This window comes from Panthera uncia, chromosome B1, assembly GCF_023721935.1.
Source record: "Panthera uncia isolate 11264 chromosome B1, Puncia_PCG_1.0, whole genome shotgun sequence".
Taxonomy (NCBI): Eukaryota; Metazoa; Chordata; class Mammalia; order Carnivora; family Felidae; genus Panthera; species Panthera uncia.
The window spans coordinates 157,452,695-157,475,534 of record NC_064811.1 but is presented as its reverse complement, the minus strand read 5'-3'; the positions used below and the strand labels follow the sequence as shown (position 1 = coordinate 157,475,534).

Genomic DNA, 22,840 nt, shown 5'->3' with positions numbered 1-22,840 from the left:
TCCCCAGTGAGATGATGAGCACCGGCACAGCTGAGGCAGCTGCCTCTGCAGGGAAGAATGGAGAGCAGGAAAGCGGGCTTTGTAGCAAGCAGCCTGGCATAGCCTTCTATTCCCTCAATCGATGAGAGACGGAAGGTGAGCAAGAACCCAGCTGTTCTGGAAGACTCGGTCTGGGGCAAGTTCTCATTAGATTGGCACCTAACAGTATTCAGGGCCATGTATGCCGCGCCGCCTCCCAGGCGCTTGGATCGGAGCACAGAAGTGACATTTAATGAACATGCTGCCAAGTACAGATTTGCCCCTTGTTGCTCAAGGAGGGCTGGGGTCGGTGGTGTGCTGGAGCTGATCGTGCACACCTCTGACTCTTCTTCAGTGACCGCCTGTTGGCAGCTTGAAATCGAGCACTACAAATCAGGGCACCCTCTCATCAGGCAGAGCTGGTTGTTAATCATTTACCAGAACAACACCAGCTCGGTTTCAGCACGGGGATAGATGTAACAATCACATAGAGCCTGACAGCCAAGAGTGCTGTGTGATGATGAGCCCAAAGAAACATCCTTGACTTCTCTGAGCCACTATCCTAAGAACGGGAAGAGGGCTATATATCAGGTGTCTCAGATGCCTAGATGTAGAAAAAAAAATGGGTGAGAGCCAGCTGGGGCCAGAACTGCCCAGGGGCCCCTTGACCTAACCAATCCCACTCTGCTTACAGGGAAAGCCAGAAAGAACCGGAGAACAGCCAACAGTATTTATGAATCATTCAGCTTAAACAGGATTGAACAAGTTGACTAGCTAGGCCCTTTCCCACCTTTAACACTTGAATGTGAGCTAATTAAAACAAACGCCCATCATTTTAAAAATGGGAAAGTTTATTGTGAATCACCTTACTGGGCCAACAGCAAAATCCATGGAACCTGCATAGTAGGGATTCGTCATTTAGCAGGCTGTGGTGGGGCTTTTCCTCTGGGGGAGAGGAGGCTTAAAAAGTATTGTAAGGTACAGATCTTTGCTGTGAAGTGCTGATGACAGTCCTCACTTAGGTGATCCCAGAGAGAGAGATTTGAGTTTTACTTGGTTTAACTGACTTCCACTTAACCGCTTTCAATTTCACAGCAAGCAAAGAAAACTAATTTCATCACCCCCGGGCCAAAGTATCTTTTCTTTCTAAGCATTCCCCAAGGGAAGAAAGCTGTTGGGTCAGCTGCATGGCAATCTATTATGTTAAGGGGTTTTTTTTGTTTTTGTTTTTTTTCCCAGTATTAATAATAGTGAACACACCAAACATAAATATCTGAACATAATACTTGTTACTGGGTAGCACAGGGATTGTATCAAACTTTAACAACCCCTATGACCAACAAATAGTCTTGTTTATGGAAGACAGACTAGAAAAACATACACCCAGCACAGACAAATGGTTAAGTCTTAAACCCTTAATTAGGTTTCCTGGCAAAATGGTGGCTAATGAAAGCCACATGTGCTGGAATAGTGGCAGCCTCCCAGATTCCTGGAGCCTCTGCAGGCCCCAGAGGGGGACGTCTCAGAACAGCCAAGCAGCAGCCAAGCCTTTTGGACTGCCAGTCTGCTTAACTCCCCATTTCTTCTCCGAAGAGCTTTTTCTTCTTCATATCCAGAAAGACTTTACTGGGGAGTACATCCATCCCATTTCATAAGGTACTCTGTTTCCAGGGCACTATTCATACTGATGGATCACTGGAAAAGTGAGGTGGTCTTACAATGGTTTTGGAGTTTCCAAGTTCTCACTCAAGCTATCTAAGATGCCAAGCTGATTCCATTATGCGAAAACTTTCCTTCCGTAGAGGACACGCACACAAATACGAAGCTGTTGAAAAATAACATGGGGAGGGGGCTTTACACAAAGTTTAGTGGGATGACATAATGGTACAGAGGAAGTTGGCTTTGCAATTATATTTCTAAACGGTCTGAACTTGGTCTCACTGCTGACATCATCTGGATGGTTACAAGGCCCCAAGGACGAAATGGCTGATCTCTTCTCAAACCAGACACAGATCGTCTTAGCTGGGCGGCCCGTTATGGATGCCACTGCGGAGGGCAGGGAGCTGGAGAGAGTGAGCTTCGTCCTCAGTAGTCCTTATGCTCCTTTTGAACTAGCCTTGCTGTTCTGGGTTGTCTTTTGGGATTTGACCTGGAGTGTCTAGGCATAAAACATAAGGACTTTAGGCACTGGTCACAGTCAGATGTGTGAGTTCTTCAGGAGTCCCTCTTGTATTTTCTTAATCAAATAATGACAGACCATAAAGTCAGATCCAAGGTTATAATTTACCTTGATAATAAAAATTTTAAAAATTTAAAGGGGGGGGCCCTGCAAGCAAGGCCCCTGGATGTTCACCCCCAGATGTCTGCATGTTCACTGGCTCTCTTCTTTGGTGGTCAGGATCCAGTGGAGATAGTCACCGTCCAACTCTCCCATGAACACCCCCCCACCACCACCACTTACTTGTGTCATGCTTCTGCTCTTGCCCCAAATTCTTTCACCCAAATGGAGAAATGGATAGATAAGTAATTTCTTATTTACATGCATTTCTCCTAAGATTTAAATTGCTTTCCTGCTAGTATTTCCTGACATCTGAAGCCTGTGTGAGATACACAACATATGGGAACTATTTCCATCTGGCACAAAAGAAAATAAGAATCTGCCTATATTGTAATTAGCTTCTAGACTTAACATGTTTAGTCCTGATCCACGATTGCATTGGTTGATAAGGTGTTTTGTTTTGTTTTGTTTCGCTTTTGGATAACCGAGTTTTAAAAATGTTAGTGGTTATAAAATGACTAAAGTTCAGCCTACAACTTCCTGTTTGGAGGACAGGAAGAACTGTGCAGTGTTTTGCAATAGTTACAATTCTAGATTCTCCCTGCCCTTAAAAATAGCCAGAGAGAAAAGGCTTTCTTTTTTCAGACACTTACAGCTTCTTTAGCAGAAGGGATGGGTCCTTTTGGTAATGAAACAGGTGAAGATGGCAATATGGACGATGGGGTAACTGGGGGCAGTTGTATACATTCTTCATCCTTAAACACCAGAACTGAGAGTTAGGTTATGGGTTTAAAACAAAATGTGTACTAGATCTATAGTCACACTGCCATGACTGCCAGGAACTTGTAACAATGACATATTTTGGCACAGGATTCAAGAGGCTACATTTGGAACCTAATTGCATATAGCCAAATGTTGACCTTTCTTACAAATAGATCTGTTAGTACAATAAATATTCCTTATTTAAAGAACACCACTGTATTCAAATACAGTTTCATTGAGGGAGTTAAAAATATATGTTAACTTGTTCTCATTTTTAAAGCTAATTAATCAAATGAAAAGTAATTGTCCAACCTTAGTTCCCTTCAGTGGAGGTGCTACATCCAGCAGGTTCTCTTTAGATTCAGGAGAAGTAGCTGGTTCCACAGGAATATCCACCTTTGGAGACTAGGAAGAGAGATATTTTATATAAACATAAGCTTTCTGTTATTCCTGAAACTCAGAAGCACTTCATAGTAATAAATGCTTTCTAGCACAACTTGCTTTCCACTAAATCCCTGACTTCTTCCAACTATACCCTTTGTGAGAACATATGAAATATGTCCCTGAAATAGCAACTTAGTATTATTATCTTTGAATTATGAGCACCCTATATACAAAAGCTGTACCCTAAGGAGATCCTAGTATTAAAAATCCTCAGTCATTGAGACACCTGGCTGGCTCAGTTGGTGGAGTGTGTGACTGACTCTTGGTCTGAGCGTTGTGAGTTTGAATCCCATGTTGGGTGTAGAAATTACTTAAAAAGTAAAATCTGAAAAAAAAAAATCCCCATTTATGAACAAGCTCCTGATTTGTTAATTCTGATCCTGTTCTCACTCTCAACAACAATCATTCATCAGCTTTGTTTTTTTTAATGTTTATTTTTGAGAGAGAGTGGGTAGGGGAGGGACAGAGAGAGAGGGAGACAGAGAATCAATCCCAAGCAGGCTCTGCCCTGAGCCAAACAGGGGGCTTGAACCCACAAATCTTGAGAGTAACCTGAACCGAAACTAAGGGTAGGACGCTCATCTGACAGAGCCACTCAGGCGCCCCTCATCAGCTTCTAATAGCATTGATATAACTTAGTCAAAATTGACATCTTTATCATCTTGGTGTCTAATAATAAGTGATAAATTTGTCTGAATTATTAAAATGGTAGGTGCTGCTTAAGCACCTAATGGTAGGTGCTCCTGCAACATGAGGAAAATGTAAGGGATGGTATTTTAGAATAGCTAGCTAACTTACTTTCAAGAATTATATTAATTAGATTTGAAAAGTAAATATGTCACTGCTCTTTGGAAATAAGTAATTTCTTTATGCACTTTGGAGGGAAAAAAGCTACATATATCCTAAATTATAGTATACTTAACTTGATGTCTCTAAAGTCTTTACAGAACCTAGCATGCTACTTATTCGCATTTTGTATATATGGAAAATAGACGTTTAAAGACGTGGATTAAAAAAAAAAAAACTAATAAAATGCCTAGGAGCTTGTCATTTTGTCCTTGATTTCTAGGTTTTTCTCAAACATTCTAGAAAGCAGCATCTGGATAAAGGGCTTATGCCCCTCTAGAATAATTCTGGGAATACAAATTTAGCTCTGAGATATTACACTATTCCAAGATTTCCTTGCTCCTGAGAACAGTCTAAGAATGACAAATTTGTTCTGTCTTAATGACCAAAGATAGAGTAAGAATCAGGTAGGCTGCCTTTTAGAACATGGTCTGGGTTCCAAAATTGCTCCTACTCTCCCCAGGGTCCTTCCCAGACAGAGCCCAAATCTGATTAATCTCTGGAAATATGGAAAGGAAAAGCAAGGTGGTGTTCCCTGAAATACATTTTTCATGCTGGAATTCATCTAATATCCCTTGGCTTGTCCGAGGAATCACTAGCTTAACTGAATTAAAAATGATTGGTCCCCAATCCAGAGTACTTCACTAAACCACATGTGCAGCGTCTTCTGTAATGGTCTCTCCTTTCTTACCCATGCAGGTTCTGACTTAGACATGAAGCCACAAAGTAGAGAAGTGAGAGTCCCTTTCTTTTTTTTAAAGAAAGAGATCGCGAGTGGGAGAGAGGGGCAGAGGGAGAGAAGCTTAAGCAGGCTCCACACTCAGTGCAGAGCCTGATGTAGGGCTCAATCCCACAACCACGGGATCATGACCGGAGTCAAAATCAAGAGTCGACGCTCAACCAACTGAGCCACCCAAGTGCCCCGAGAGGTCCTTTCTGATCAGAGCAAGATGCTCTAGTGATTGGGCCCATCCTGGGTTTTTCAGTAAAATACCAGGAGGGAAAAGAAAACTGCTGAATTAAAGGCAACAAAAAATGATTAAGGAAACGAGTTGAAGGAAAACAAATAGTTTACATTCTAGATTGGCCATTGACTGCTTAAAAATTAATAGGAATCTGGACAAATAGACACGAAAGAACAGGGACTATTTAGTTTCAAAACAGAAAGTGGTGAAAACAGTCTGCTGCTGAAGACAAGATAGCTTAAAGAGAAAGAATAAATGGGATTCCTAAATCAAGCTGGGATTAAAAAAAGTAATAGCTCTAGAGCTGGAGCTAGTTTTAATGATTTTAATTTTTTAAAGAATTCTAAAACGATTTTAAAGCCAGTTGGACCAAACTTCAAAAGATATTCCAAAAGAAAGGTCTACCCTAACTGCAAGAGGAAATAAGACATTTATGGAGAGGCCCCAGTAACAGAAATCCCGAAACTCCATAAACCCAGGTACTTACCTCCCCACTTAGTGGTATCTCAATTGGCTTTGGCTTCACATCTATCAGGTAGAAGGTTCGGGACAGGAGCAACAGAGAAGGAGGGACATTCTCCTTCAGGTGGAGGTCCTGCCACTGGAGAACGGGAGGAGGATAAAACACGATCGCATTGCAGAATGTTAGAACTGGACATGACCCACAGTCATCTACTGCTTCCCTGGTTTTACAGCTTCCCCAGCCACACCCTGGTAAACAACAGCACAAGGATAATGCTCGTCTCCGGGCTTCTGAGCCAGTAGTTGTGCTGTGCAACCCCCTCACACCAGTGGGATCAGAGTGAGAGAGGGGGTGTTCCATTAAACTTTCAACCCAATTGTGGCTCAAAGTAGCTCAGTATCTTTTCTTCGCCACAAAGCAGATAATGTGAAAGAAAAAATAAGACTCGTGCATAACCAAGGAAATAAACTCTAAAATGAAAATGAGACGTAATTTTCAAGAACCAAATTGGTCAAGCTTAAATATTATTAGAGCAATCATACATGACCAGAGACAAAATTCAAAAAGTAAAATGTAATCAGTAACAATAAGCCTGCCTTCTACTCCTACCCTTTGCTACCTTGTTTCCCGCCCTAGAAGCAACCAGTGTTACCAGTTGTCCTGTGAATATACAAACATACATTTATAGGTGTTTCATCTTTACATAAAGTATGATATATATACACTGTTCTGCCCTTTGCTTTTTTTTCCACTAAAATATCTTGGAGATTGATTCATATCAGTAGTTAATAGAGCTGCCTCTTTCTTTTTAAACATCTATTAAGTGTTCTATTGTTACATGGAAATGCCACAATTTGATTATTTTCCTATTAATAAACTTCAGGCTGTTTCCAATCTTTTGCTATTATAAATGGTGCTGCAATGGATAATCTTATTGATACATCATACTACACAAGTGAAATTTCTAGGTCAAAGTAAATGCATTTTTAAATTTTGAAAGATTACGTGGAGGTTTTTCTCAGCAATGCATGAGCACCCCTCTCCCCAACCCTCAACAACACAGTGTGTCATCAGACTGATCTTTGCCCACATAATAGGTGAAGGGGATATCTCGTAGTTGTAATTTATCTTATTATGAAGCTAAGATGTTTCATATGATTATCATTTTTAGATTTTCCTTTCTATAAAGTGTCTGCCTGTATCCTAACACAGGAATTTTTATTTTTATTTTTTTATTTTTTTTTAATGTTTGTTTATTTTTGAGAGAGAGACAGAGTGTGAGCAACGGAGAGGCAGAGAGAGAGGGAGACACAGAATCCAAAACAGGCTCCGGGCTCTGAGCTGTCAGCACAGACCCCAATGTGGGGCTCGAACCCATGAACCATGAGATCATGACCCGAGCCAGAGTCGGACACTTAACCAACTGAGCCACCCAGGCGCCCCGTGACACAGGAATTTTTAAATAATACATACTGCTGGATGTCATATTGTTGGATTAGTATCCTCACTTCTTTGTGGTAAAAATGATACACCCTCTCAAGCAAGCTATTTGACAGTATGAACTCACCCAATACTCTATGTTCAAGAAATAAATGATTTTAAGAAACTTTCTCTACAGTATGTTCACCTTCCAGCCAGAGCAGGTCCGACACGTAAGAGGAAAGAGCTACCTGACCTGGTTTCGAAGCCACAACAGTGACTCCCATTCCAAAACGCTCTGTGTACACTTGATAGCACTTCTTACAGTTATGAGAATTTTAACAGGAGCTACTCCTTTGTTCGAAAACATTGATGCTCTTAGTTAAAATATGTTGTCTGAGGGAAACTATGAAACATCTGCTGCCAAAGTCAAGGCTTTACATTGGCTTGAGGCATTAACTGGAAAAGTGGTCCCAGGTGAGCCACCGGGCAAGGTTTAGAACTCCGGATGGATTCACACATGACAGGCCTTGGATTAGAGATTTTGCCCAAACCCGTTAAATAGCTGAAGTATGCAAAACTCTAAGGTGGCCCCAAGATTCCCTGTCCCCAGTGCACCCACACCTCCTTCCAGTTATTCAAGCATGAATGTAGGTGCTGCCAGGAGGAGTTTGCAGATATAATTAGGGTCCCAAGTCAGTAGGCCTTAAAGTAGGAAGTTGTCTAACTAGGTCTCGCCTAATCACGTGAGATCTCTAAATGTGGAGCTAGAGGTCAAAAAGGGGAAGTCTGAGATGAGAAGCTTACAGGGGTCTGGCTAGCGAGAAGCTTTGCACTTCTGACCGACAGAACTTGTAAGCTAACAAACAGGTGCTGTTTTCAGCAACTAAGTTTGTGGTAGTTTCTTAGCAGCAACAGAAAACTAACAGAGTACCCTGTCTCCATCAAAAAAGTAAATCTAGCTTCTGGGGTGCCTGAGGGGCTCAGTCAGTTAAGCATCTGACTTCAACTCAGGCCATGATCTCATGGTTCATGAGTTCGAGCCCCACATCAGGCTCTCTGCACTGAGTGCGGAGACTGCTTGGGATTCTCTCTCTCTCCCTCTCTCTCTTTGCTCCTTCCCCACTTGCACTGTCTCTCAAAATAAATAAATAAACTTAAAAACAAAATAAATCTAGCTGCTTCAGTGTCCCACTGCTCAATTACATGAGGCAAACTAAGGTAAGATGGCTCGCCTGAGAAGTCGACATTGCGAAGTGAGGTCTGCAAATCGCAGGGAAGAGAGTTCTAGTGAAAGTGGCCCGGGAGAGCCGCTACTTGCCTCTGTGAGCTGTTGTCTCAGTTGCTCCTCAGTGAGACCCAGGGATCTCATTCCTCGGGCCCTGCAGGCAGCCTGCAGTTCTGACACGCTCAAAGCACTCACCCCTTCTTTGGCAATTATCTGAAAGAAACGTAAGCAGTGGTACTGGATCTTTCCGTCCCAATCTTACCAAACGCCTAAATTCCAACAAATCAGGGAAACACTACATCTCTCACACCTTGTCCTCTGCACTGACTAAAGGCGCAGGCAGCAGTTGGAAATGAAGGGAATCCTGCCAACAGGTATTAATAGTATCAGAGATAGTCCCATAACTCCCCCCCAACACTCTCATCCAAGTAGTTCTTTCCCCTCTTGGTTTGCATTTTGGCTGGTTGTGACATCTCTTCCCCTTCGTGGCAGCTTTAGGCTTCATCAGAAAATATTCCACTTGAAAAGTTTTCAGTGTTACTATTTGCTGCGTGTCCCAGTATCACTCTCCCCCCAACCCCGCCCCCACTGGGGCACAGCCCTACCTCTGGTCCACAAAACTCTCTCAATATCTAACAGTTTCTGCTTGTTGTGCCCCAAAACTACGGTACTTCTGGGACCGGTATTGTTTATTCCAAAATTCTGGAAGCAACAGCTGAAATCTAAATGAGGCCAAAGGCATGGTGCTTTCTCAGTTCTGGGAATCTTGCTCCCTCAGGCAGAATGCTTTCCTTAAAGCAGCTGATTCTGACTCAAAAAACATTCTTTCCATTTTTTAAGGAGCCTAATTAGTAGTTACAATGCCTTTTCCTCCATAAGATGTCCAGGCTCTGCTTCCCCTCTCTGCATTATGACTTGTCACCCCTTCTTATCAGGCCAACTCACCGGGCAGAATATTTACTCTGGCATCAGCTCTGAGGAAGGGGAGCGGAGGTGTGGGGGTAGAGCACTGGCCTTAGCAATGGAAGACTCTCAGGAATCTCCTGGGCTGCTGCTCCTTCCCAGCAGGTCCTAACTACTTTAGATTACTAAATTACTAACTGCTTGTGAGGGCCTTCTCCAGAAAGTGCGTCAGAGTAAGACAAACAACTCCTAAAATGAGTAATCACAGTTCACGTTGTCATGGTAATGATTGTTTAAACCATTCAATGGTTTGCCAGAACCAGTCCCCGAGAAGATCTAAGAGAAGATATTGCACTTTATCACAAAGCCACCCTAAGGGATCTCCCATGCCTTGCTGATTCCCTATGGCTATAGTTAAGCTCTTACTTCATCATCTGCTTTGATAGACTTCAGTTTCATCAGAAGTTGAAAGCGAAGCAAATTGTTGGTTCCAAAGGGCTGTAGTTCTAGTAGTTTGCAGAGGGCGACCAGCTGAGGTCGGTCTAGGTGTTCCAGGGTTAGCTGATCCTCAAACAGTTTGGAAAAGCGAACTATCTCCTTTGTACTGGGCTTGTGGCCTGTCTGAACCTAGGCAATGAGACAAAGAGGTTCATTAAAATGTATTTTTTTTAATTTTTTTTTAACGTTTTATTTATTTTTGAAACAGGGAGAGACAGAGCATGAACAGGGGAGGGTCAGAGAGAGGGAGACACAGAATCTGAAACAGGCTCCAGGCTCTGAGCTGTCAGCACAGAGCCCAACGCGGGGCTCGAACTCATGGACCGCGAGATCATGACCTGAGCCGAAGTCGGCCGCTCAACCGACTGAGCCACCCAGGTGCCCCTAAAATGTATTTCTTACTTAATTTAACCTTCCCTGTAGACTATTTGAAAGACACATCAAGGCATTCACAGACTCTATCTTATACCTGGAAATCGGCCCTGTGGTACAAAAAGGAGAAATCTGTCCAAGTCAGTCTAAGTCAACTGAAAAATCAGGAGTAGTTCACAAGTCTGACTCTAGATCTACAGTTCTTTCCACGAAGTTATCAACGTCTTCAACACATGACTGCTTTAAAATGGGTTTTTCTGCAAATCTCTAAATGTTTGCAGTATTGTATCTGTATAACTAAGGTATCTGCAAAGTCAGAGACCATGAACAATTTGGAAGCTCCATGATGACATGAAGTTTTCATATAACTGCCAGCCTGGAAGTTGTTGTCTGGTATTACAAAAGAGACGGACACCTGTTTGACGTAGGATGAGAACTGTGTAGAGGCGTCTCCCAACTTGGCCCTGTTCCTCCTTGCCATTTCTGTAATTGTTTCTTGAAGAAATTTTGCTAGTTCCAACTTTGCAGCCATTTTCTTTTTCTGTTTTTCTTCCTTAATAATAGAAGAGGAGGAAGTTAATCATTCATGATTGCAACTTCATAGATAAATATGAGAAAAAAATAACCACCACCTTGTTATTGTTCATCCCTACTTCATGTGTTAATATTATTTTCAGACCTAATTAAATGGGTTTTGTGAGAAGCAGAATAAAAACTAGCCTGTTTGCAACTTGACTCCTTAATCTTACCTTTTATTTGTTACTAACACAATGATCATAAATATTTGATAGATCCAAATTGTCCCCTCAATGGCAGCCTTTGTCATTATTTAGAATGAGATCTTATCTCTTAGCCTGGTACAACCAAACCATCTAGTTGGACCAACTTCCGGTCTCAGTGGTCCCAGATGTTGCATGAGCCAGAAAGTAACTGGGAAAGAAACTGGGAAACTGGGAAAGTAACTCTATGCTACTGTAGCACATAGTTTCATACAAAACAGATACAATTAATTATAATACACTGACGTAAGTGTTACAACAGATGTGAACAAAGCACTACACAAAAAAGAATTACATGTACATTCCTTTTTTTTTTTTTTTTTTTAAGTAAGCTCTACTCCCAGGGTGGGCCTTGAACTCCAAGATCCTATGATCTACTGACTGAGCCAGCCCCTAAATGTACACTCTTAAGACTCAATGTTGACAAGTATTTCTAAATCCTCATTCACTATCAGAAATGCAGTGTGGTAGCATTTTCAGAATAACCATAGTCAGGACTCAGGGGGATGGAGAGAAAGAGAAATCTTTGTCTATTTTTTAAGTTGTCCAAGAGATTCTAATGATCAGCCAATCATAGCAATCACTGATTTTTAGAAAGATCTGAAGAGAGAGACGCAACCAAAAAAAAAAAAAAAAAAAGAAAAGAAAAATCACACAATGGCAATGGCAATACCATCATGAGATCCATCCATCCATCTATTCATTTATTTACTGAGCATCTACCCTGTGCTAGGTGCTGGGGATAAAACAAGCAAAAACAGAGAAGAATTCCTGCCCTCATGGAACTTCTAGTCTAATGGGAAAGACAAACATTAGTGACTAATGATAATCCAAAATTTCCATAAATTAATGTAAAAGTGTAACAAATAAGTATGATGAGAGTGAATGGGTGCTCTAATCTGATGTAAATAGTGTCCTGCCTCCCATAACCTGCTTCCCTCCACCATCACCTACTCTGTCTGTCTCATTCATCTCCATGAAAAGAAAGAAAGAAAAAGGTACTTTCTAAAACTCTGGCCATGATGTGTGTATATGTATGTTTGGGGAACAAGAAGTGTTGAGGAAAGAGGAATGTTTAGATAAATCACTTCCTCTCTGCCCCCATCTTCCTGCACGCACAAATACATTCCTTGGAATCTCAAGATATTAATTCTATGTCCTGATTACTTTAAACGTAAGTAAACTAAACCACTACCAGTCAGTTAAATATTGAAGCTTGATTCTACCCCCTAACACCTATCTCAAATGTATCTTCAAGTTTTTATTCCTAATACCACTTTCATAATTTAATCCTCTCACTCCTGTGCTACTGTCACGGTATTCCAGATGATTTCCCTCCCTTGACTCTGCCCTCTTCAATCCTTCCAGCTAGCAAAATTATTTTTCTAAGGTACAGATCTAATCATGTTACTCACCCTCTGCGTAAATTTACCTTCCATCATTCACCATGGTCAAAGGCAAACTCTAAATTCCTTAGGGTGGTAGACGCTTTCCAACCTGACCCAACACATCACTTTTGTCTCATCTTCCACCATGGATCTCCTTGTATTCCCTACTCAAACCACAAAGAAGCACTCAGTGTCTCAGATTCTGTCATACTCTTTTATACAATCAAGCCATTGTAAGTGCTACTCTTTCCATCCAGAAAGCCTTTCAAATGCTGCAGCAAAATTCTACCACTTTTCTAGTCTCAGTCGCCTGGCTATCTCTTCTATGAGACATTTCCCAATCCCATTTAAAAGTTGTCCTTTTCAGGAGTGCCTGGGTGGCTCGTTGGTTAGGTGTCCTACTCTTGATTTGGGCTCAGGTCATGATCCCACAGTTTGTGGGATTGAGCCCCACATTGGGCTCCGTGCTGACAACATGAAGCTTGCTTGGGATTCTCTCTTTCCCTCTCTCTCTGCATGCCCCACCACCCTTCCCCCCACTGCGTACACACTCTCTCTCTGTCTCTCTCAAAAGAAATAAACATTTAAAAACAAATACATAAAAGTTGTCCTTTTTGTCCTCTTGTAATGTCGTGTTCATGCCTTTGTACTTCTGTGTAGTAAGAGTGGCACAGCATGGAAAGAATGAAGGGGCCACCCCAGTGACCATCCAATGAGGATCCCTCTTCTCCAGGACGAGTCTTAAGCACTAAAGTGTCTGTCTGGCTAAACCTACTATTCAACTAGTCCTTGCAATAGCAGTTGATTTTTGTTTTCTTTTTTTTTTTAATGGTTAAAAAGTTACGATTCAATGGGATCACATCGTCAACAAATGATGCTAGAAAAACTTGGTATCCACACGCCAAAAAAAAAAAAAAGTCTTAACACTGATGTTCCACCTCTCACCAAAATTAACTCAATACAGATTATAGACTTACATTTAAAACTCAAAATTATAAAACATCCGGAAGAAAACACAGGAGGGGCACCTGGCTGGCTCAGTCAGTAGAGCAATGCGACTCTTGATCGCAGGGTCGTGAGTCAAGCCCCATGCTGGGTGTGAAGCCTACTTAAAATAAAATGTAAAAAATTAAAAAAAAAAACAAAAAAAAAACATATGAGAAAACCTAGGTGACCTAGAGTTTGGCAATGAGTTTTTAGATACAACACCAAAAGCATGAGCTAAGAAAAAAATCTATCGATAAGTTGTACTCGATTAAAATGAAAAACTTTAGCTCTGTGAAAGCCAGTTAAGAGAATGGACAAGCCATAGGCTGGGAGAATATATTTGCAAAACACATATCTGATAGAGGACTTGTATCCAAATATACTAAGAACTCCTAAAACTCAACAATAAGAAAATGAACAACTCCATTAAAAAGTTGGCAAAAGACAGATACCTCCCCAGAGAAGATATACAGGTAGCAAATAAGCATATGAAAATAAGCATGTGTTCAATATTATACCTCATCAGAGAATTGCAAACTAAAATAACAATGAGATATCACTTTACACCTATTAGAATAGCTAATATTCACATCAGTGACAACACAATGCTGATGAAGACAAAGAGCTATGGGAACTCTCTTTGCTGGTGAGAATAAAAAATGGTATCACTACCTGGGGAGACAGTTATTTTTTTTTTCCAAAACAAAACAGTCTTACCATACGATCCAGCAATTGCTTTCCAATGTACTTAGGAACCCAAATGAGTTGAAACCTTATGCTCGTACAAAAACCTGCACACAGACATTTATTTATGGCAGCTTTATTTATAATTGCCAAAAACTGGAAACAACCACGATATGTTTCAACAGGTGAATTCAACAACCTGTGGTACATTCACACAGTGAAATATTATACAATGATAGAAATGAGCCATGAAAGGAGTGCACACTGTATGATTCCAACTATCTGATATTCTGGAAAAGGCAAAACTATAGAGACAGTGAAAAGATCAGTGGTTGCCACTGATTCGGGGAGGTAGGAGGAACAACAAATGACACACAGGGCATTTTTAGGGCAGTGAAACTATTCTGGGTGATAGTGTGATGGTAGATACATAACATTATGCATTTTTCAAAACCCAAGAACTGTACATTACAAAGAGTAAAGCCTAATGTAAAGTATGAAATTTAACTAATAATAATATCTAGATTTTCGTTCTTCAGTTATAACAAACAGACCACACAAATGCAAGATGTTAATATAAGAGAAATGGGAGGTGGTACCTGGGGACCCTTATATTTTCTGCTCAATTTTTCTATAAACGTGAAAACTGTAAAGTCTATTAATTTTTTTTAGTTTTAAAAAATCCTACATACCTTTTTGGATTCACTTTCAAAAGTTGATGGCAACATCTCTGGGAAGAATTTCAGAAATGCTGGTAATAAGAATTCCATGAAGGGTACAATGAGGAACACCATAAATGGAACCAGGCGGAAGAAATCAGCACAAGTTCTCAAGAGCTAAAGAATTAAATGCATATGCGGTATTCATTATTTTAGGGCATGCCCAAAACAAAAAAAAAAAAAAAAGAAAGAAAGAAACCAAAAAAGGATGCCTTGGTTCTTAAAGTGTTAAAAACCCTTAACAGATTTTCTCTCTGTTTATAAAATGGAAAGGTAGAGTTTTCCTCTTTACCACAGCTCTGAAGTAATATCTATGGGACACCTTCAAGGAAATCTATGACAACCAAAACATGTTATTGGCATCTCTTAGCTTTCACCTAAGTTAGAGGCCTGTACTTTAATAATACAGTATCTGTTAAAAACTGATTTTTGAAATGCATATACAGAATATATCAACAGTAGTTTCTACTTCGGGTGCACAGATCAAACCCGAAGTTTCTCTACTCTGTGGGGAGATCAGAAAATACAATTATAATCATCTTACAGGCAAATAAGAATCTTGCCTAAAGTTGGAGGGTCAGTCAGTTTCAGACAAATAAACTCAATCAGAAACTCTGGTTCTCACCATCAGTTACTACTTCTACTTTGGGATTTTTAGGATGAACTTTACGTTGAGTTTAAAACTTGGTTCCCCAACATTTCACTTTAATTTTACATTTTCTTTCTCAAGTATGATGCTTGCCTACCCTTCGTCTCTCTCGTCTGGTCAGCACCTGTCCATGCAATAGCCTCCAAACCATCCGGGCAGCAACTTTGGTGTCAATCCAAAGTAAATAAAATCCATTGTAATAATATTTAAGTTCACCCATAATTTTTTGTCTATAAGATTGCTTTTCTTCTTTAATCTTCATGCCAGTTCCTTTCGTGGGCTCAGGGTTTGTCACCTGTGGCTTTTTTGGGGTTTGCTCCGGCTGAGGTTTACCAGGGACGTCTTGTAGCCAGCAAGTTGATGTGTGTAGCTTTTGTATTATTCTAGTTCGTAAGTGCAGTACTTTACTGCCTGACTGATTAGGACAGGAGTACTTCTTGCTTCCATAGTCCTTCATATATGTTTTCTTTAAATGGGAATCTGGCAAGTGAAGAAATGCAAATGATGGGGAGTAAGAAGAGCTGGTGAGATGGACAAAATGGCTAGGGAATCTGGAATAAAAAGCAACATCCTCTGAGTTGAGCACATACTAGGACAAACTCAAAAATTAAAGAAATAGATATTTTCTCTGGTTAAAAGAAAACAACAGTTTTTAAGGTTGTATTTTAAAAGCACATGATAGTCATTAATGAATGAAATATAACTTTTTACCCCAGTTGAAGAAAAAGGTACTTCATGGTTGAATGATATACTCTAGAAGAAATACTAATAAGTTAGTTCCTAAAAATAACTGGTATATTACAAGTTAGAAACCCCACAACTATTAATTTAAAAATCTAATGGCAGGGGAGCCTGGGTGGCTCAGTTGGTTAAGCCTCCGACTTCAGCTCAGGTCATGATCTCATGGTTTGTGAGTTCAAGCCCCGCGTTGGGCTTTGTGCTGAAAGCTCAGAGCCTGGAGACTGCTTCAGATTCTGTGTCTCCCTCTCTCTCTCTGCCCCTCCCCTGCTCGTACTCTATCTCTCTCTCAAAAATAAACATTAAAAAAAATAATAATAAATAAAATAAATAAAAATCTAATAGCAAATATTTTTCCATCACGGTGTGTGTTTGAAAGTGTTGCCTTGGGGCGCCTGGGTGGCTCAGTCGGTTAGGCGGCCGACTTCGGCTCAGGTCATGATCTCGCGGTCTGTGAGTTCGAGCCCCACATCGGGCTCTGTGCTGACAGCTCAGAGCCTGGAGCCTGTTTCAGATTCTGTGTCTCCCTCTCTCTGACCCTCCCCCGTTCATGCTCTGTCTCTCTCTGTGTCAAAAATAAATAAATGTTAAAAAAATAAAAAAATTAAAAAAAAAAAAAAAGAAAGTGTTGCCTTTATCTACTCTCATGAAACAGGTGGAACGTTTGTGTCTTCGGTTACTCTGCTGACAATAAGAATACTGTTTGAGGGGTGCCTGGGTGACTCAGTCAGTTAAGCATCTGACTCTTGATTTAGGCTCAGGTCATCTCAAGGTTTGTGAGTTTGAGCCCTGCATCAGGCTCTGTGCTGACATAGTGGAGCCTGCTGGGGATTCTTTTTCTCCCTCTCTCTCTGCCCCTCTCCTGCCCGCTCACTTGCTTTCTCTCAAAAAAAAAAAAAAAAAAAAAAAAAAAGTAAGATTGCTTGAACAAAACTCTTCATGGCCTCCGTGGGTATTAACTAATCACATAATACTGCTTTGTCTGTGTAGTGCCCATGGACTCCCTCAAATGAGAGACATTTACAGCTGAAATGCCCTTCACCTAAGATTCTTCAAGAATCTTAGGTAAGAATTAGAATTGGGCACCCCATCCATAGATTTCTATATCATAGTTTTACAATAGCTCATAATCTTCAGTTAAATTAGCACATTAGATTGTTTGAAAATAAAAAAATGACCCATCTAGGCAAAGAAAGTTCCTGGCAAGGACAGCTCTTCTGGCAAAGAGATGGCTTTTCCATTCTTGTGGACTGTTTTTGAAGCATGCCAAGATAAAACACATTTTGAAGGGCCAAAAGGCAAAATGTGCAATGTATCAGGCACAAAGTAAGTTCTCAGTGAATATACTTTGGAATAGTAAGTGATAACAGATCCTACTATGGCAGTTATGCGGCCTAGGACTGGTTTGTTTGCCAGCCACTGTACTCATTTTTATATCTAAGGGCGGCATGTAACATTTATTGATTATGGAGGTGTCACTCTAAAACCATGATGTCTTCTGTCTTACCTGTGCCATACATCTACAGAATTACTCAGGCTGAGTTCTAAGGCATATAGAAAATTCAGGGTAGGTTTAAATACCATAAAATATGAGCTTCCTAAAAACCAGGATAGTTAAAGGCAACAAAACTTTACTTTTTTAAAAGGTTTTATTTTTAAGTAACCTCTACACCCACGTGGGGCTTGAACTCACAACCCTGAGATCAAGAGTCCAACACTCTTCCCACTGAGCCAGCTGGGTGCCCCCAGCAAAGCTTTAATTTGTTGTGTAACCAGCCTATCCTTTCACATATATCTTTTTCATCTAGAAGAAAATTCATATGAATTTGGCAGGGGAAGGGGGGGTTCCACAGCTTACCTTGTTCGGGCAATAGCTAAGATTGTATTATAACTGTAGAAAGCCATATTTATATTTGTCTCAACTAGTCAACATAGGAACCTAGACAGAAGGAGTAAGTACACGATTTAGTATTTTAAAAACACATCAATTATAAAGATATCAGGATTTAAGTGTTTACTATTGCAAGGGTAGAAAATTTGCACATTCCATGCAAGGCATAAAATCTCTCTCAAGTTCATGAATGTTTTCTCAGCCCTGGATCTGGAAATGGTACTTTGAGATCCCAACAAACAGAAATAAGTTCTAGTATAACGGTGCTCATGATGGCGATATGGTCTTCAAAGACTTCTATTTGTGGTCAGTAACACCTAGTAACCCACTAGAATGATTGCCAGGTTATTAAAGAAGCTAAGCAATACACACTTATTTGTAGTCTAAGAATACAGGTAGAATGAAGTAAATATCCTGAATTTGTTTCACTTAGCTTTTCCCCCATACTTGGCCAAGCTGCCCCAAACTTTAAAGACTGAAAGTACTCACTAAGCACTCATGTAGCAGTGAAGAGATAACATGGTACCTACTAATAATTCAAGTGGAGGTAAATCGGTTTCCTGTATTGGTGGTTCTCCAGAGTCCAAACTGAGCTTTGCACCTTTAAATAAGCTTTATCAAAACCTTTTTCCATCCTGGGGCGCTTTTCAGCCAAGGGCAGCAAGGTGCTTTAGTAATATCCCTTAGCGTCAACTCTGCCTTCCTGCAGCTGGAAAAGGCCTAGACCAGGGTGTTCTCCTGGACGGAAACCTCAACCACAGAGCTGACATTTTGAACAGGAGTTCAAATAATCCTTCGGAATATCTAAAAACATCTAAACCCAGGCTAAGGGCGGGTGGTCTCCTGCTGGAGGGATGCCACACCCGATCCGGCGGTTAGCCTGCTCTCTGGCCCCCGGGCGCTCCCGCCCGGGGCTGTGGGCAACCACTTCCTAGGCGGGGACTGCCGGGAGCCCCGCCTGCGCCATCGCGCCGCCCACGCCCACACGCCGAGGGCCCCGGGCTTCCCGGGTTACCTTTGCTTCAGGCCCTTGACGACACAGGGGCGAAACGCGCTCTCGGCTTTTGTGCACGTAGTGTGTTGGAGGATTGTGTTTGTGGTAGCGGGGTCTCGGGGGGGGGGGGGGCGGTTCTTTGTGTTTGGGTGCGGGGATGATGCGGGTACGGGGGCGACAACCTTGTCGGCGATCCAGGTTTATGGAAGGAAGCCGAGGAGAAGCCGGGCGCGGGGTACGGAAGAGAAAAGAGGAAGCGAAGCACCGAGGGAGGGGGAATGGAGGTTGAGCTCCAAAGTTGGGGGGCGGGCAGGGGCACGAGGTCAAGGGCTGAGGAGAGTGCTGAGGGGAACTGGAAGCTGTCGGGAAAACTGGACGCTGATGGGAAGAGCGGATGCGGAGCGACCGGGCTCCGGAGGGAAAAAAAAGCAGGCGAAGTCCTCCGAATAACAGCTGGAGGACTTGGCCCGCCCACCCCTACCTCCTTGGGCCGGCTCCCGGGAACGGCTGCCTCAGTCCTCCAGTCCCTTCCCAGTCCCCCCTCCCCCAGCTCCCCATCTAGAAGGGCCCCGGGCCAAGTCTCTATGGCTCCACCTCTTTCCTCACCCGTTACGTCGCTCTGAGTGACGACACCACCCACCAATAAGCGCTCGGGTTACGGGGAGGGAGGGCGTCCTTCGCTGTGGCAGCCCTGGAGGCAGCGAAGGTCCAGCTGCCACCAGCTAAATGACCTTTATATTGGGCTCAGTTTAAGAAGAGGCTGTACTGCGGGAGGGGGCAAGACTGACGTTTTTTCGCCCGTCCACACTCTATGAGCTGTGGGCTAACCCTCACTGAAGGCTAAAGAACCTCTTACCCTACCGATGGCGTAATATGCCCGATAGTCGCCATGGTAACCATCTTAAAGTCACGAATTACATCACTTTGATGTACTCCCCCACCCCCACCCCTCCGAATCAGCAACTGCCGGGGTTGGGGTGGCGCCGAGAGCTAGGCGGAGAGGGAGTGGCAGAAAGGGCGGGAATGGTTAGGAAAACATCCCTTTCCTTTCTCCGAGGCCTAAGAGTGGAATGCTGTGAAATCTTCATATGGAAATATGAATTCCACTAAAGTAATTTGCTTTATAAATCCGTTCTTAACAGATATTGTTTATGATAGTAGTTTGTGTAGAAATGTCAAATAACATTTAAGATGTATATTATAGTAGCCGTACAGTGACGTAGGCACTACAGGTTTGGGGCACTTCAATTCCTAGGTTGGGTAACTGAGCCATCTTGGAAAAGTGAAAGACGCAGAAATATTCTCGCTCTCTTGTTATTTCTACTCATCCATTTCCTCTGGCTCTAGAAGAAAAACAGCATTTTTAGTGGCTCTACTTGGACTAACACCAGACAACAAGGAATCGCTTTCACACGGATAATACTTCTCTTAACATGTGAGCTGACCACAGACCCTAGTCATCTGGGCTGCACATTTGTAAGAATGAAAGATGGCGGGTATTGAATTTCAGTTATTATTATTATTTTTTAATGTAGACTGCATTTAATCCACAAAGCATTTTTCAGCTAATAACCAGTTAGATCAACCATATTAAATAAGCAAAACTTTTCAGTTTGGCCACGAGAGGGCTCTTTGTGCATGTCTGATGCCCGAGTTTCCACATAAAGGTTTCACTTCACGTTCTGTGTTTACTAGAATTAACAAAATCTACAAAGCTTTGGTCTCTTCACCTTTCCTTTCCTGAAAATTCCCGATGGCAAATGTTGAGCTCTAAAAGGCTAGGCAGTTATAATTTTCAAATTAATTCCATAAATTAATCACTGCACTATCATAAACATGTACTTTTCTGGAACAGATCATAAAGATGCAAAAATATTCCTTTCAGTTCCCTGGGAGACATTTTATACCGGGAAATATTCTTATTCATGCATTGTATTCACTTACAACCAGGCACAGTGAAAATCATTAAGTATTCATAAACCAGATGAACGATTCCAAGCTCAGTATTGGAAAGATGAGCTAGATTTTCTACCACAGCCATATGTCAGCAATCCTATTCTAAAAAGGGAAGGGTTAAGAACCTTCCTATTGAAATCTGTTTGTTCAAAGCAATGTTTGCCTTCTGCTCTCAGGCCTGGCAATTTTTTGACTTTCATGATTAAGTGATTTATCATGTTAGGAGTTTTTGGATATAATCTTTGGAAGAGAAACAAAAAATTTTTTTCTCCATAACTGTGGCCCTGCGAATTGTGTTTGATTGCTGTCTTCAAATGAACTGTTTGCTCATTTTGTATGGAGAAGAGAAAGCATGATCTGAACCTCAGAAGATGTTAGATGCTAAAAATGTAAATTATTAATTTTAACGGCCGTTTCTCTAAATATGACTCAAGATCCAATATTATTAACAATATATTTTCTAATGTTTTGCAAGAAGAGATTATACATCTACTTGACATAACTAATTTCATTTATTTATTTTTAATGTTTATTTATTTTTTAGAAGAAAGACAGAGCACGAGTGGGGGAGGGGCAGAGAGAGAAGGAGACACAGAATCTGAAGCAGGCTCCAGGCTCTGAGCTGTCAGCACAGAGCCTGATGCAGGGCTTGAACTCACAAGCTGTGAGATCATGATCTGAGCTGAAGTCGGACACTCAACCGACTGAGCCATTCAGGTGCCCCGGCATAACCTTAATTTTAAACTCTTGTCACTTAGAAGCAGATTAAAATAAAATCCCTGGGGACAATTTATCAGCTTCTCCTCAAGGGGAAAATCCAGGTGTCAGGTCAAAGCAACAGTTTGTCAACAAAGCAAGGAGTTTACAGGAAGGTGGAAAGGAAGGATGATGGTGGAAAGGATCATAGGAGAAAAAAAAAGATTTAACCTCTCAGGTGTCCCCCTTTAAGATGTCTGTGTTCTAAAAAGACATTTAAAGTAAACAAAAATAGATTCGGATTGATTCCTTTAACTTTTGGTACTGCACAAACCATAGAAATAGGTTTAGAAATAGTTAATGGTTGACAGTAATGAGACACTTAATTATCAATATCATCTGCAGTATTATTAACAGGGTTATGTTTTTAAAACCCTGAAACATAATTAGTAATCATTAAAATAATTGATCTGTAGGAATCTTTTAATTTCTTGTTTAAATGGTATTTAAGATAAAAATATCAGGAATTTCTTGTGGCCGTGCCAAACAGATCCAGAACTATAATGTCGGTGCAGAGTGTAACATCTAGTAGCGATACGGCTTTATTCTCAGACCATAACGCAGAGGATAGGTTTCGTTGTCTCACTGCTGCTGTGTTTCCTTCGTACGTTCACGTCTCTTGTGCTGCAACATTCTAAGTCATTACCACCAGGCCCCAGGAAATATCACCAAATTTCGCACACTCCTGCAAGGCTACTTTATTATGTCACACACCTTCTATTGTTTAACATAAATTTCCTAGAAGGGGGAGCGCTTAGAGGGTTACAGAGAATTTGGGTCTCTTTTCCTCTTCTCAAGCTTGAATGAGCTCTGTGGAGGACAAATGCCCTCCCGTCCCTGGAAGCGAAGGTCTGGCTGTGAGCAGCAGAGGACCCAGGCACGTGACGGACACTGAGCCCTCTAGGTCCCTGGGGTCCGGGCTGCAGTCGGCGTTGACGACGTCCTCCTGGCTACCCACAAGCCTCCGGGCCCGCAGTGCCAGCAGGAAGAAGGCGTGCGGGGCCCGGTGTCTGCCAGGGAGGTCAGCGCTTCCTCATAGCGACTGAGATGCCGCCACGGCTTGAGATTGTGGGGCGGGACGGGGTGTGGGGGCGGGGGGGTGG

At 41.8% G+C, this 22,840-nt stretch overlaps 1 protein-coding gene across 7 annotated transcripts; it reads right to left on the bottom strand.

Moving 5' to 3' along the window:
- Positions 1 to 851: 851 nt before the first annotated feature.
- LETM2 (leucine zipper and EF-hand containing transmembrane protein 2) lies at positions 852 to 19,657 on the bottom strand. Of its 7 annotated transcripts, none has more exons than XM_049631456.1 (11): positions 19,632 to 19,657; positions 17,999 to 18,079; positions 15,500 to 15,953; positions 14,727 to 14,870; positions 10,612 to 10,749; positions 9,753 to 9,953; positions 8,517 to 8,636; positions 5,801 to 5,914; positions 3,371 to 3,463; positions 2,950 to 3,051; positions 852 to 2,176 (listed from the first exon to the last, which is right to left on the bottom strand). In XM_049631456.1, the coding sequence occupies exons 2-11, from the start codon at positions 18,043 to 18,045 to the stop codon at positions 2,114 to 2,116; spliced, it is 1,476 nt and encodes a 491-aa protein (XP_049487413.1). In that variant the 5' UTR covers positions 18,046 to 18,079; positions 19,632 to 19,657; the 3' UTR covers positions 852 to 2,113. The 7 variants fall into 7 exon arrangements, with proteins under 7 accessions (XP_049487413.1, XP_049487412.1, XP_049487411.1 ...); XM_049631455.1 differs by lacking the exon at positions 19,632 to 19,657 and adding an exon at positions 19,507 to 19,596; XM_049631454.1 differs by lacking the exon at positions 19,632 to 19,657 and adding an exon at positions 19,047 to 19,594.
- Between the last annotated feature and the right edge of the window lie 3,183 nt (positions 19,658 to 22,840).